Source organism: Brachyhypopomus gauderio, chromosome 15, assembly GCF_052324685.1.
Source record: "Brachyhypopomus gauderio isolate BG-103 chromosome 15, BGAUD_0.2, whole genome shotgun sequence".
NCBI lineage: Eukaryota > Metazoa > Chordata > Actinopteri > Gymnotiformes > Hypopomidae > Brachyhypopomus > Brachyhypopomus gauderio.
Genome location: NC_135225.1, coordinates 9,875,952 through 9,889,009, shown reverse-complemented (window position 1 = coordinate 9,889,009; position 13,058 = coordinate 9,875,952). Strand labels below are relative to the sequence as shown.

Genomic DNA, 13,058 nt, shown 5'->3' with positions numbered 1-13,058 from the left:
CGACTGTTCGTAAAACGTTTTGCGACATATTCGTACGAGAAGATCCCAAGACAACCACTGTCATACAACCAGGAAGAAGGAAGGTGGGATATTTCCAAAAAAAAGCTAATATCCCAAATCAGTCGGGCAACTTTCCTAGAAAATGATGGGGTCATCCAGGTGGAAGAATGCAGTAGTGATCTTACTGCCTGTTGTAACTTTATTAATGCCTGTACGGGCGGATGAGCATGAACACACGGTAAGAAAACGTTCTCGGGCCGAGAAGCCTCGTCTTATGCGGTCTATCTGTAGCCGCACGGTGGATGTATAAGTGTTAATACGGGCGCTCCGTGTATTTTCCCCACCACAGCCGACTAGGACGACGAGTCCGTTGGAGAGGTGGCTGGTTATCCGCCGTTTGTTGTGTAAAAGTGGTCTAGCTGCGGTTCTCTGTTTCTCCTTGATGCTGGTGCTAATGCTAAAGCCCACAGCTACGTGGTACTGAGCCAAAAAGCAGCTTGACAAACGCGACTTAGCCAGTTAGCTCTCAACACCTCGACTCGAGCAGCCAGCCGGATAATTAACCCCACACAAGATATATCTCTGTTACGAGCAGCGTGAAGTAAAATATATATGTTGTTATATGTGTAACTCGGAGAAGTGTGTGAAATCTAAAGCTAGCTAGCTGGAATCAATAAGTCGGCGGACCGTGTTGAGGGAGCAGGCGGCCGTGGGCTCGAACATGTCGGCCTGTACACACACACACCGGGCAGGCCTGACCCGGGAGAGGACGTGGGGCTTTTGTCCTTTAAAATGTAATACTAATTAAATCGCATACATAATTGATTAATTTAAAGAACGATATTGAGATGGAGAACACGGTTTTATATCCAGCGGTGGCGGACTGGTGTAAAGCCCGATAAAACGGTACATGTATGATGAAGGCGAGCCTGCTGTGTGAGTCCGACTGAGACCGGCTCCGGTCGTGTGTCCGTGTGGGCCGTCTCGTCGGGAACAGCTCGGTTCTTTGAAAGCGTCCTGAACAGGGACCGTACTGTCAAACATCGGCGAGACCCCACGGTTACACTCCCGACTACCAGCCAGCTAATAGTATCACTGTGGTAATGTACATGGTGATATAGAACATTGTCAGGGGGTCAGGTGATGTTTTAGTATCTGTTCTGAAGGAGAGTGTTTTACATTCTTTCCCTCCCAACGTTGGCTTTGTGTTGTTACTCAAGCACATAGTTCATGTACTTAGGGGACTATGTGAAGCACCTCGGGGTTCCTCCCGTGTGTTGAGTTTGCTTTAAACCCCAGCCTGTATTTCTCAGGTACAGATACCATAGTTCAGATGTATGAATAAGTCTTCAGAGATCTGTAGTACTCCCTCAGGAGTATTTCACAGTGAGAGAAGACATCCTGTGACGTTTACCATCTTGATGTCTTTCTAGTGAAACATGCTCTGTAGATAATGTCTTTACTCTGGCTGTGTGGTGCACAAGGTAAAGTCTTTTTTGTGGCAGACCCATACTTAACTCAAGCACATGAAACCTTTGGGCATGCAAGTTCACATGTAATATGAAAAAACTAGTATGCAGAGTATGTAAATGACCCATAATGTATGGCTTTCAGGCAGTGTTGCATAGTGCTGTGGCTTCATTGCTTTGCTGGTGACTGACATGGTGATAGTTTTAATACTTGTTGGGCAGGCTGTACTTGAGAGGTAAAAGTATGCTGAAAATCATGAATTGTTCTAAAGTGTTGCATCAATAAGAGACACTGCCCTTAAGATGGTACAGTGGCTTATCTAATACAGACCAAACAATATAGCAATCAATTACTGAATATTTTCAATGATCAAAATCACTTGGAGGAGAGATGAGTGTTTTAGGAGCAGGCATGAATGTGTCCTTTGCTGAAAACCTTTGCAGAACTTTGGACTAGACACCACAGGACAAAAAAAGTTATATTTTGAGTATTGGATAAATGAATAAATGAAAGTAAGATGAACCTTAAACATGGTGTGAATAAGAGGTGCCTCATTTGACTTGTTTTCTTTAACGATGAACCACACCTTTTTTTATGATAACCGCTCTATTACAATCCTGATGCCTAACAAATGCATCTTATGCTCAAATTCATCCAAATGCCTCACAACTCATTTGACTTGCACAGGAGTTTTTTTTTTTAGAGTTAAGATAATTCTTGATGTGTCCAAACTTGCATGTTAATAGGAAAAAGTAACTTTATTAATGGCAGTAACTTTAGTAAGGACAGGATGCCAAGGCATTTCAGAACCATGCTGTTAAGTAACATGTTAAATCAGACACCTTTTGTGGTCGTAATGTGTGTTCAAATGATAAGGTTCTAAAGTAATGAGAACACTATGTGCGCTATAATGTCTAAATACTTGTATAAAGTGTTTTTTTAATACCAAAGCTGACTATCAACTCTCTAACACAATGAATTATTGAATTACTTATTAAAGTGTTGTAACACAGACTATAAATAATAAAGTGTCACGCTACAAAAAAAGTGCATCTAATTTCCCAGTCCAATCCATCACTTCCTTTAAACAGTAGCGTAAGTAGAGTGGACCGTACCACGTGTGTGGCATATCTGTACAGATAGGCTAGTTCTTCTTACACTAGTCACAAAACTCAATGTGTTAAGAGTCTACACGGGAACTCCTGATTTTCCAGCCATGTTTGGCTCGGTAAAACAAGCAGGAAAAAGGTATTATACTAACCAGGATATGGATATGAGCCAGACGTTTGTCTAGTGAATGTTTGCCTAGTGTAAGTGAGATCTACAACTCGAGATTCCTTAATCCCATCGTAACTCGTATTATTCTGCTGAGCTGTAATCTTTAATCCTTAATCTTTCCTTAGAGTCTTTAGACTGCATCACATTACCTTAATCTTTCTTAAGAGTACCTAGACTGCATCACATTACCAGGGTGGGATGGTGAAATGTTTTTGCTAAATTATGAGATCTTAAATTCCACCATCATCTCTCAGCTGTCACTGGCCACAGTTATTTTTAAATTGGTCAAAATCAATTTCAATGAAGTGGTTTAGCACACCACGTTTGTGTGTGTGTGTGTGTGTGTGTGCTTTGCATACGTCTTTCTCTCTGTACAAATGTTAGTGTGTCACAGTGTCCTGGTGGGATCATTTTGTGATCACTCTTAGTTGCCATCAGAACAAGTGATGTGTAGGCTGTCAAAAAAAAAAAAAAAGAAGAGTGATGGTGTCAAAGCTGTGAGCAGTAGCCGGCCTATTCCTGTCATCTGGAGCTAAATTGAGTAAGTATTGGGTAACAGCTCATCGCTTGTTAGCTCACGTTTATAGTCAGGTGCGTTAAAACTTACCAACATAGTTTCATGATCCTGCACTGACGTTTTGATGCATTGAACCTTTGATTTCTCTCCAATACAAGGGGGGGGGGGGGGGGGGGGGGGTCTGAGGAGATGGTCGCTGCTATCGTGCACACGTGCAGTCCCCCTGAAGGGGCAGGTGGTTGGTGCTCTCTGCACTTGGGTGGGCTGCATGTGGAGGTGTTCCTCCTGACTTCACATCTGCTAGCCTGACCCCCCCGAGCTGGAAACGGGAAGAGAGGAGAGGGAGAGAGAAGCAAAGGAACTGGGCGGGCATCTCTCACCGTGTGTCCATTTGTACTGACCCCTTACCTGCGCCGTGTTGCCCATGTCGGTGCACCTGGAGAGAACCTTTTCTCAAGCTGATCATTTTTTTTGGTTTTGTTTTGTAGTACACAGACAAGGAGGAGGTGGTTTTATGGATGAACACAGTGGGGCCCTATCACAACAGGCAGGAGACATACAAGTACTTCTCCCTGCCCTTCTGCGCGGGCATGAAGAAGACCATCAGTCACTATCACGAGACGCTGGGAGAGGCTCTGCAGGGAGTCGAGCTCGAGTTTAGTGGCTTAGACATCAAGTTTAAAGGTAAATATGTCCTTGCGGCCATTGTCTCATCCACCATGTTAAAAAAAAAAAAACACGCAACATACCTGCATTATACCAGTTTGATCATATGGATGTTGCTGGCGGTGTGACATAATGACGTTTGCAGGGGGTCGTGAAATGTCCCCCATGCAGTGACACTTTTGCAGAACCCACAGAGCTTATTGCAGCTGCTGGCACTGTGGGCTGCATGAACTTTAAACTAACTGCACTGTTTACAGTTTCACATCATTTAATTGAGTTTTCAGCTGGTTGTCAAAGCGCAAACATAAATATCTGTTCCCATTGGAATTTTTATATTCATATAATGGGTAAATATCCATTATTTTCCCTGTGTATTCATGGCTTTGTAGGTAAGGGATGGAAATGGTAATCTGTTTGTTTTTCCCCTTCGCAGATGAAGTAATGCAGACGACATACTGTGAAATCGAGCTGGACAAGGCAAAGAGAGACGCCTTTGTCTACGCCATCAAGAACCACTACTGGTACCAAATGTACATCGATGACCTTCCTATCTGGGGTGAGCAGTTCAGGAACTTTGTGTTTGTAAAAGCATCCTTCAGAGGTTCCTTCAAGTGCCGGTCTACTTTGCTCACTATGAAATGCTATATCCTCTCTAGTCCTCAAAGAGGGTGTGCTGTATCTGTGTTTTCTGAAACTGGTACCCCCTCGTCCACCAATTTTATTTTGCTAGTAGCTAGGAGTGTGACGATACACTCAGCTCACGAGACAAGACACGATATTGGGTTCACGAGGACAAGACGAGATTTTAAGAAAACTAAAATGACAAATTATATGATTTTGAAATGCTTTATTATAACTCTTCATGCTTACATCATGCATGTTAACTTTTAATAAACTACTTCCTCTACAAATTGAAATTTAAATAAAATTTTATAAAAGTTAAAATAAGATATATAAAATTTAATATTTCTCCTTTTTTCAAGTGCAAACAATATTATGTGCAAAACTATGTTCATTATGTCCTTCTCTGTCAATACAGAGTGCAAATAGTGCAAACAGAGCCTGACCAAGTATGTCACTGACAATTTGCTGCAACTACACTGCCATTCTATTTAAAGAAAATTAGCATGTCCACATATTAGCAAATTAGCATGTCCACACTGCTCCCGATATCCTTTGCTGTCTCAACTTGCCAAAGCGTGCCTTTCTGTCCCTGCTACCTCTGTTCAAGTGAGATATGTTGATTTGAGTACTGAGCTGTGGTAGTGCTGTAAATGACTTTGCATCGTGCTCGCATTTTACCCGCGTTGTACGGCATTATTTTCATACAATGTTTGCATATGGTTCGTGTCTCATCAGTCACTCTCTTGCCATTTATCATTTCCGCCAGGTACGCAATATGCTGCCAAACAAACGATTTGAAAGTGGCGGGGGCATCTTCAATAGTAATACCTGTATTTTCCGACGTCATTCTGGCTGTTTGCTGGATCACAAATCCCGCGAGACAGATTTTTAATGCAACGAGAAATATCGCCGAGTTACATCTCGCGAGATCTCCTGACACCCCTACTAGTAGCAGTAGTCATTTGTGTAGTACATGTTAATCACAATGGAACAGTTCTTTAATGTCCTTTAAGAAGTAATTATGTGCCTTCCCTGAAAGTATTCAGATGATTCCTTGCCTAACCTGAAAAGCTGATTTGATAATAATACCTCAGGAATTGTTGGAGAGGCAGATGAGAATGGGGAAGACCATTACCTCTGGACTTACAAAAAGCTTGAGATTGGCTTCAATGGTAACAGAATCGTGGATGTTAACTTGACCAGTGAGGGCAAAGTCAAGCTTGTGCCGAACACAAGAATCGCCATGTCTTACTCCGTGAGTACATCTGAGCGACAGGTTTTCCTCACTTCTCTTGTACATAGTTATTTAGCATGTACACCTGCCTTTATTTAACCTAGTATGTTAATACTGTTGGGAGCCTGTTAGTTGTAAAAGTAAACACTGTTGTCATCAGTGTTCGAGCTCATGCAAGATTTACTGAAACAAATCTAATCTTTTTCCTCTCGACATTTTTCCCCAATTTTGTAGGTGAAGTGGAAAAAATCGGATGTGAAATTTGAAGACCGTTTTGATAAATACCTTGATCCATCCTTCTTTCAGCACAGAGTAAGTACCTATACTTTTAGTGCTAATGGTGGTATTTATCCCTACATTATTACTTTTAGTAATATCCAAAGAAGCTTTTCCCCAAATGTTCATCTCACGTTTTCTCCTCTTCCCTCTCCACTTATAGATTCACTGGTTCTCCATATTTAACTCCTTCATGATGGTGATTTTCCTGGTGGGTCTGGTGTCTATGATACTGATGAGGACACTAAGGAAAGACTACGCCAGATACAGCAAAGAGGAGGAAATGGATGATATGGTGAAGCATCAGTGTTTCTAAATAAACTACATTTTTAATGCGACGAGAAATAAAATCAGTGTTTATAAATAAACTACATTACCAACGAGGCCTTATTCAGACAGTCTGCGCAAATATTGTTCTAACCAACTTGCTGGAATGTTTGTGATTATACACTAAAGAAACATGATGGTGCTTCACAGCAATCAAATTATTTAGCAAAGGAATTGACACATTTGTTATTCCCTTCATTAAAAACATGATTGGTGATGCTCATAATAGGACAATAATACAATGACTACAATGAGTCTACATCTTTGTTATATTACAAGAGTTTTGTGAGTGTAGCGTTGTGTGACCTTAATGTGGCTAATTAAATATGTATGAATTTACTAAATAGATTACATGATTAATTTCTATGTGTTCAGTGACTGGATTAGTTGTGGATTACTCCAGGAAACGTGTATAGATGTATCCTGGCCACATAGGAGGGTCTCTCACATCACATGTCTCCCTGCCTCTGGCTACAGGATCGAGATCTTGGGGATGAGTATGGGTGGAAACAGGTTCACGGTGATGTCTTCCGGCCGTCAAGCCACCCCCTGATCTTCTCCTCCCTTATTGGCTCTGGTTGCCAGATCTTCTCAGTATCCCTCATTGTCATCATTGTGGCCATGCTTGAGGATTTGTACACAGAGTAAGTCATGTAGTCATGTCGTAGAACTAAGCTGTGCTCAGGAAATGTGCCAGACATTTTTGTTATGCTTTTTGATGTTGCCGGTATTTTCTTTTGCTCCTAGAGTGCTGTGGATGTTAACAGTGTTTATTCTTTTCTTCTTGCAGGAGGGGGTCGATGCTGAGCACAGCCATATTTGTGTATGCTGCCACTTCACCAGTTAATGGCTACTTTGGGGGAAGCCTCTATGCAAAACAAGGGGGTAAGAGCTCTGTCCTGACTACCTGAAATTTTAATTGAGCCCGTGTCCAGTCAACCTGTCCCAAAAGACACGTGTACCATACATACTGATGTTGCCACCACCGCCCTGCACAGTATCTCCGCTACATAACGGCCCTGCTATCACCTGTGGCATTAACGTGTGTCCTGGGTGATCTGTGAAACTGAATCATTTATACATGATGCCGGTCCATATAGACTAGAGGATAAAGACGAATGCTAAGTGCTAGCGTGCACATGTTCCAGCACTGTTCTGAGTGTTTACACAGGCAGGGCTGTCGCTCTGTGTCCGTGTGCGCAGGGAGGCGGTGGATAAAGCAGATGTTTGTCGGAGCTTTTCTCATCCCCGCTATGGTGTGTGGTACGGCCTTCTTCATCAACTTCATCGCCATTTACTACCACGCGTCCAGAGCCATCCCCTTCGGAACCATGGTAAGTGGGCCCAGCGCACCCATCTTCCAGGTTCTGAATGTTGCGGTTTAATCAGAGCCCTTAAGCCCAGTGCTTGCTGTAAGACATTGTTTTTCCATTGTTTATTCTGTTTTGTGAACTTTGATGATCAGAGAGAGGTCAGTGTTTTTGGGCATATACCTTGTCTGTTAATTCAAAGCATTATGAGACATGTCAGTTTGTAGAGGTACAGAGACATCAGAGAGATGGGCCCTCAGTGCAGCTCTTAGAGTCTGGAGTTCCTGCCTTACGAGATGTTCACATCATCTGTATTCCGTCAGCACAAGTTGTTAGTGATTGTAATAGTTTTGTAGAGACAGTTAAGAGAAACCTGCATGGTTGAGTTCCAGTGGCTCTTCAGTACCAGTATACAGGCCTCCAGGCCCACATCATGGTAACAGACACACTTCACTTCAAACCATGGTGGTATGACAATGTCAAGCCTTCATTATTCCGCCAGCCGTATTACTGTGAGGTTGAACATTGAGTTGTCAAGGTTAAAATCCAGTTTGAAAATATTTACCTTGTAAATATAATTGTCCTTCTTTTAATTTATTCTTCTCTCGTGATGTAAAGAGGACTCCACTGTATCTACTCAACATGCTAGTGTGTCCTGGACACTGAAGGGGGGGTGGTGTCCTTCTCTGTGTCCTGGACACTGAAGGGGGGGTGGTGTCCTTCTCCATGTCCTGGACACTGAAGGTGGGTGGTGTCCTCTGTGTCTGGTTTTCAGGTGGCAGTGTGCTGTATCTGCTTCTTCGTCATCCTGCCTCTGAACCTGGTGGGGACGATCCTGGGCCGAAACCTCTCAGGGCAACCAAACTTCCCGTGCCGGGTGAACGCTGTGCCCAGGCCAATACCAGAGAAGAAGTGGTACGCTCCTCCTTTTCCTCCAGAAAGCATCTCCTTACTAGAGCTGAAACGATTCTTCGAGTAACTCGAGTAATTCGATTACAAAAAATACTTTGCCTCGAGGCTTCGTTTAATTTATGTCATCATCTATTTTAAATGTTTAAAATCCCGCTTTGTACTGCTGCGCAGCTCGGGTATCATTGTTTTACACGGACTGTTATAACCGATGCACAGGTTTAAGGCAGCGTGATTTGTTTTGATGGAAATGGCGCAAAATGAAGATAGCGGTGTCTGTAAAAGGGCAAAAATGTCTAAAGTGTGGGACCATTTTTCGCTGCGCAAGGTGGACAACGTAGTGCAGTGAATTTACTGTAAAACGGATCTGGCCTACCCAGGTCATAATTTGAGCCGGATCCTGGCGGAACAAATAGTTATTGAACAAATAATTCTATAAAAGACATTTTTTTAACACAAGGTCCACATTCAGGCTTCCTAAATCACATAAGAGCTCTCCCTTTTAGCGATGACTTTCTGCGTCTCCATAAAGCTAAAAGCTAGTTATACTTTCGCGAGTGACCGTAGCGCGCAACTCCGCGAACGGCGGAAGCGTTCATACTTGACGCGTCACATTCAGTGCAGTGTTCTCTGAAACGATATGTGGTAGTATAAAGAAACACCCCTCAAAAACAGGGGAATAAACATTTACCTGACGAATTTTAATGTTGCTTTGTGTTTCAGGTTTGAAAAGTGCTGGAATTTAGGCTTAAAATGCACTTAAAACACTTATAAAACACACGTAAATCATTTAAAAGTAATTTATATAAACGGATTGGCTTGTTATTTTGACATTTGTGCGCCTAAGCGTTGCGTTTTGTGTGCGATCCGGTGACCCCTTGTCTCATGCCGCTGTTTGCGTTCCGGTATCGTTTGATTTACAAATTAATCACTGGGCCTACCATAACAGTACTTCCTCAATGCTTCAGCACCTAAACTAAAAGCATCCGCACGTGAACTGCGCTTCTCCAAGCGGAATAACAGCCAATTGCTTGCTCATTTTAAGATAACTTTCATGTTGCATTACACACTATCAATATTATTGTGTTAAAAACACAAAAGTGTGATTTTATCCGATTACTCGATTAATCGATGAAAAAATCGACAGAATACTCGATTTCAAAAATATTCGATAGTTGCAGCCCTACTCCTTACTTTTCCTTCAGTTCAGAATTGTACAGATTGTCTTTGCCATTCTGTGGGGAGTGGGATAAAATATACTGAAACTGATTATACAAGTGTTTACATCTCAAATGTGATGATGGAGCATGACTTTAGTTTTGCATGTATCTATATACTGTGCACACAGCGTTATCTCCAGACTAAATTAGTATCTGACCAGCAGTGTGCTTGTGTTGTTGTTGTTGTTGTTTACTCCCCCCGTTTGATTGATTAGGTTCATGGAACCAGCAGTCATTGTGTGCCTGGGAGGCATCCTGCCTTTTGGGTCAATCTTCATTGAAATGTAAGGCTCCTCCTCTTCCTCACTCAGTCTTCCATCCTCATATGTGGCTATCAGTAATGGAAAAGCAACCCCGCCCCCCCTTGTCCACAGGTACTTTATATTCACGTCATTCTGGGCCTATAAGATCTACTATGTGTACGGCTTCATGATGCTGGTGCTGGTGATCTTGTGCATTGTGACTGTCTGCGTGACCATCGTCTGCACCTACTTCCTCCTCAACGCTGAGGACTATAGATGGTGAGCGTGTTTTATTTAGGGGCTCCTGTTTGGGTTTTGTCTTTTGGTACCCGAGTTACTGTTTGTTTTGTATTAAAAACCCACATAATTTTAATTGATCATTGGCATGTACGTTTTACAAGATTCAAGAGATTTATTGTCATGTGTAGAGAAAACCGTTACACTGCAGTGACTTTCTTACTCTGCTAGTCCTTCAGTAAGTGGTGATGATTCATTGCTGGTTTTTCTTTCTTTTGCAGGCAGTGGACAAGCTTTCTTTCTGCAGCGTCTACAGCTGTTTATGTTTACATGTATTCCTTTTACTACTATTTCTTCAAAACAAAGTGAGTTTGACCCCCTTTTCCTCCAGTTTGCAGCTAAATATTTCCTTCTTAGAAATAGTCGTCTTCACTATGATCCTAGTAAATCACCTTTTTGGACCCTTTCTTTGTTCTATGTTCACGGATCTCTGCAGCCTTTTCACTCCTTCCTGTTTGCCTGTTTTTGATCTGTGCAGGATGTACGGCCTGTTTCAGACATCGTTCTATTTTGGCTACATGGCGGTGTTCAGTACTGCGCTGGGTATCATGTGTGGTACGTGTGATTAGTTTATTTATCAGCACAACACTGTTCCAGTAGACTGCTATCTGAAATGTAGAATTACTTTTAAAAAGGCTTAACATACAAAAAAAATGTTTGTTTTTTTTTTACTTCATTTAAACAGGAGCGGTTGGTTACATGGGTACAAGTGCCTTCGTGAGGAAGATCTACACAAATGTGAAAATTGACTAGCAACTGGCAATGCCGTGATCAGCCGACGATTTTCCAGCAGGGGCGGGCACAAGGTGTTTTTTGTTTGATTGATTGTTTTTGCAAGAAGAGATTGAGATCTTATCTTGTACAAGTCTAGTTTTCCATTTTCTCAGTAAGTTCAAGGTTGCAAAATTGTGTATACAAGGGCATAATGGAACATGAAATAAATGACTTTTTTTTTTTTTTCTTTTTTTAATTAACTGAGTTTCATTTTTTTTCCTCTGGAGCACCTGCATAGTTTTATGCAGTTTAAAATGGAAGAAGGTAAGCCACAACCTTGGTCCTCTCTCTGACAACTATCCCACACACCATCAGTGAACACGGACCTTTATCAATGGAATAGTCTAGCTCTCTTCAGTGAAGAGGCCAAACGTATTGAGAGCCTTTGTTCTATTATATGAGAATATTGGAGAGCTGGGTTTGTGTCCATGCTCCTGCTTGTCTGTTTTGTATTACCAACTTGAGTGATGCCATTGTGTACTATTGTTTTAGGCACTTGTGTTGGATCACCACGAGCATAACATTTTTGCATTTACAAAATTCACATCGGAATTGTCCTCCGTGTTTAAAAAAAAAAACTTGATGTTCAGTTTTCTGCAGCCAGACTTGTTCACATACCACCATTTTTTTGTTTGTTTTTCTTTATCATCAGTTTATACACACTAGTTGAAATCAGCTGACTGGAAATAAATTGTTTGGGTCAAAATAACTTGGTTCTACCATGGTTCACTACCCAGCGTATAAAGTAATGTAGGACTGGTCACCTGGGACATGTGTGGTTGGAGTGGCCACTTTGTTTTTACTGGTGTTTTGAGGTCATGTGTTTTCAGGTTTGGTCTTTCTTTTAATGTCGGGGTTTGAATGAAGTCTGTGAAGATAATATATGGAGGGGTAAAGATGTATATAACCTTAATAATATAACTGTAGATGTAGATCCCAAATGTATTTTGGTTGTACAGATTTAGTACAGGGTGTTTTTGTAAAAAAAACAAAACAAAAAACATTCAGTTGGAAAATGTTGGTTCGTTCTTTTTTTTCCTTCTTTATTTTTAGCTTGGGGTGGGCGGCGCTGTTGCATCTTGGCTATTACTGCATGATGTTTTCACCTAAGTGTATTGAGTTATATTTTTGTATTTACTCTCCCCCATTCCAGACATATGTCTGCCCACCTTTTGTCAGTCATCGTGTTAAAACATCCAAAATCAGAAGTGCTCATTTGACTTCTGTGCTGCTCATAGAGAAAGTAGGGTTCCCCCCCCCCCCCCCCCTTTTTGATCATTTAAAGCTTTAAACAGCTCTCCATTAGGTAGATGGCCACCTCCCTCATACTCATATCCGTTACCAGGGGCAACATTTGTGAATGTCAGACATGCTGAGTTTCCGCAAGCATACTGTAAAGAGTGACGTAACGTACACTTTACTAGATGTTCTCATTGCTACAGAAGTGACACACATGCACTCCCAGCAAAGCTGACTTTTTCCTGCTCTGTAAATACAGTATGTAACTAAAGATGTCTGAGATGTGGCAAAAGCTTTTTTTCTAACCCCTAAAATCGCTTAAATTCTAGTTGATTTCAGGTTCCTCCTGTCATGAACTTTGTGCTGTCTTAAAGGACATTTTAAACATGCTATTAAGAACCTTGCTGTAAAAAAAAAATTAATAAAATGTGTACAGAGGTTATAGGCATGTTTTGAATTATGGAAATGACATCTTGATCAATATTTTGGAAAACTATTTTTCTTTTCCCCCACTTCCTAAAGACAGCGGAACAAGGAACCAAGTTTGAGAATTACAAACATTTTCTCTGTAACTGATTGCACTTTTCAATCAATAGAATAAAAGAATGGTGTGATGGCAGTTTTATCTGTCTTTTATATAAACTTTTTTTTTACACCTTACCTGCACCAATGACT

General features: G+C 41.5%; 1 protein-coding gene across 1 annotated transcript; it reads left to right on the top strand.

Moving 5' to 3' along the window:
• Positions 1 to 22: 22 nt before the first annotated feature.
• Positions 23 to 12,997, top strand: tm9sf3 (transmembrane 9 superfamily member 3). Its single transcript, XM_076975191.1, has 15 exons — positions 23 to 238; positions 3,754 to 3,949; positions 4,365 to 4,487; positions 5,650 to 5,810; positions 6,024 to 6,101; positions 6,229 to 6,360; positions 6,870 to 7,036; positions 7,183 to 7,277; positions 7,596 to 7,726; positions 8,478 to 8,617; positions 10,047 to 10,115; positions 10,206 to 10,352; positions 10,592 to 10,675; positions 10,849 to 10,925; positions 11,056 to 12,997. The coding sequence occupies exons 1-15, from the start codon at positions 143 to 145 to the stop codon at positions 11,121 to 11,123; spliced, it is 1,764 nt and encodes a 587-aa protein (XP_076831306.1). The 5' UTR covers positions 23 to 142; the 3' UTR covers positions 11,124 to 12,997.
• The last annotated feature ends 61 nt before the right edge of the window (positions 12,998 to 13,058 follow it).

What these genes read in the sequence shown, in the direction of transcription:
- tm9sf3 (XM_076975191.1), top strand. Translation starts at nt 143, where the DNA reads ATGATGGGGTCATCCAGGTGGAAGAATGCAGTAGTGATCTTACTGCCT. An exon ending in CTTGAGGATTTGTACACAGA is followed by an intron (nt 7,037 to 7,182) that starts GTAAGTCATGTA and finishes TTCTTCTTGCAG; the next exon opens with GAGGGGGTCGATGCTGAGCA. An exon ending in TACTATTTCTTCAAAACAAA is followed by an intron (nt 10,676 to 10,848) that starts GTGAGTTTGACC and finishes TGATCTGTGCAG; the next exon opens with GATGTACGGCCTGTTTCAGA.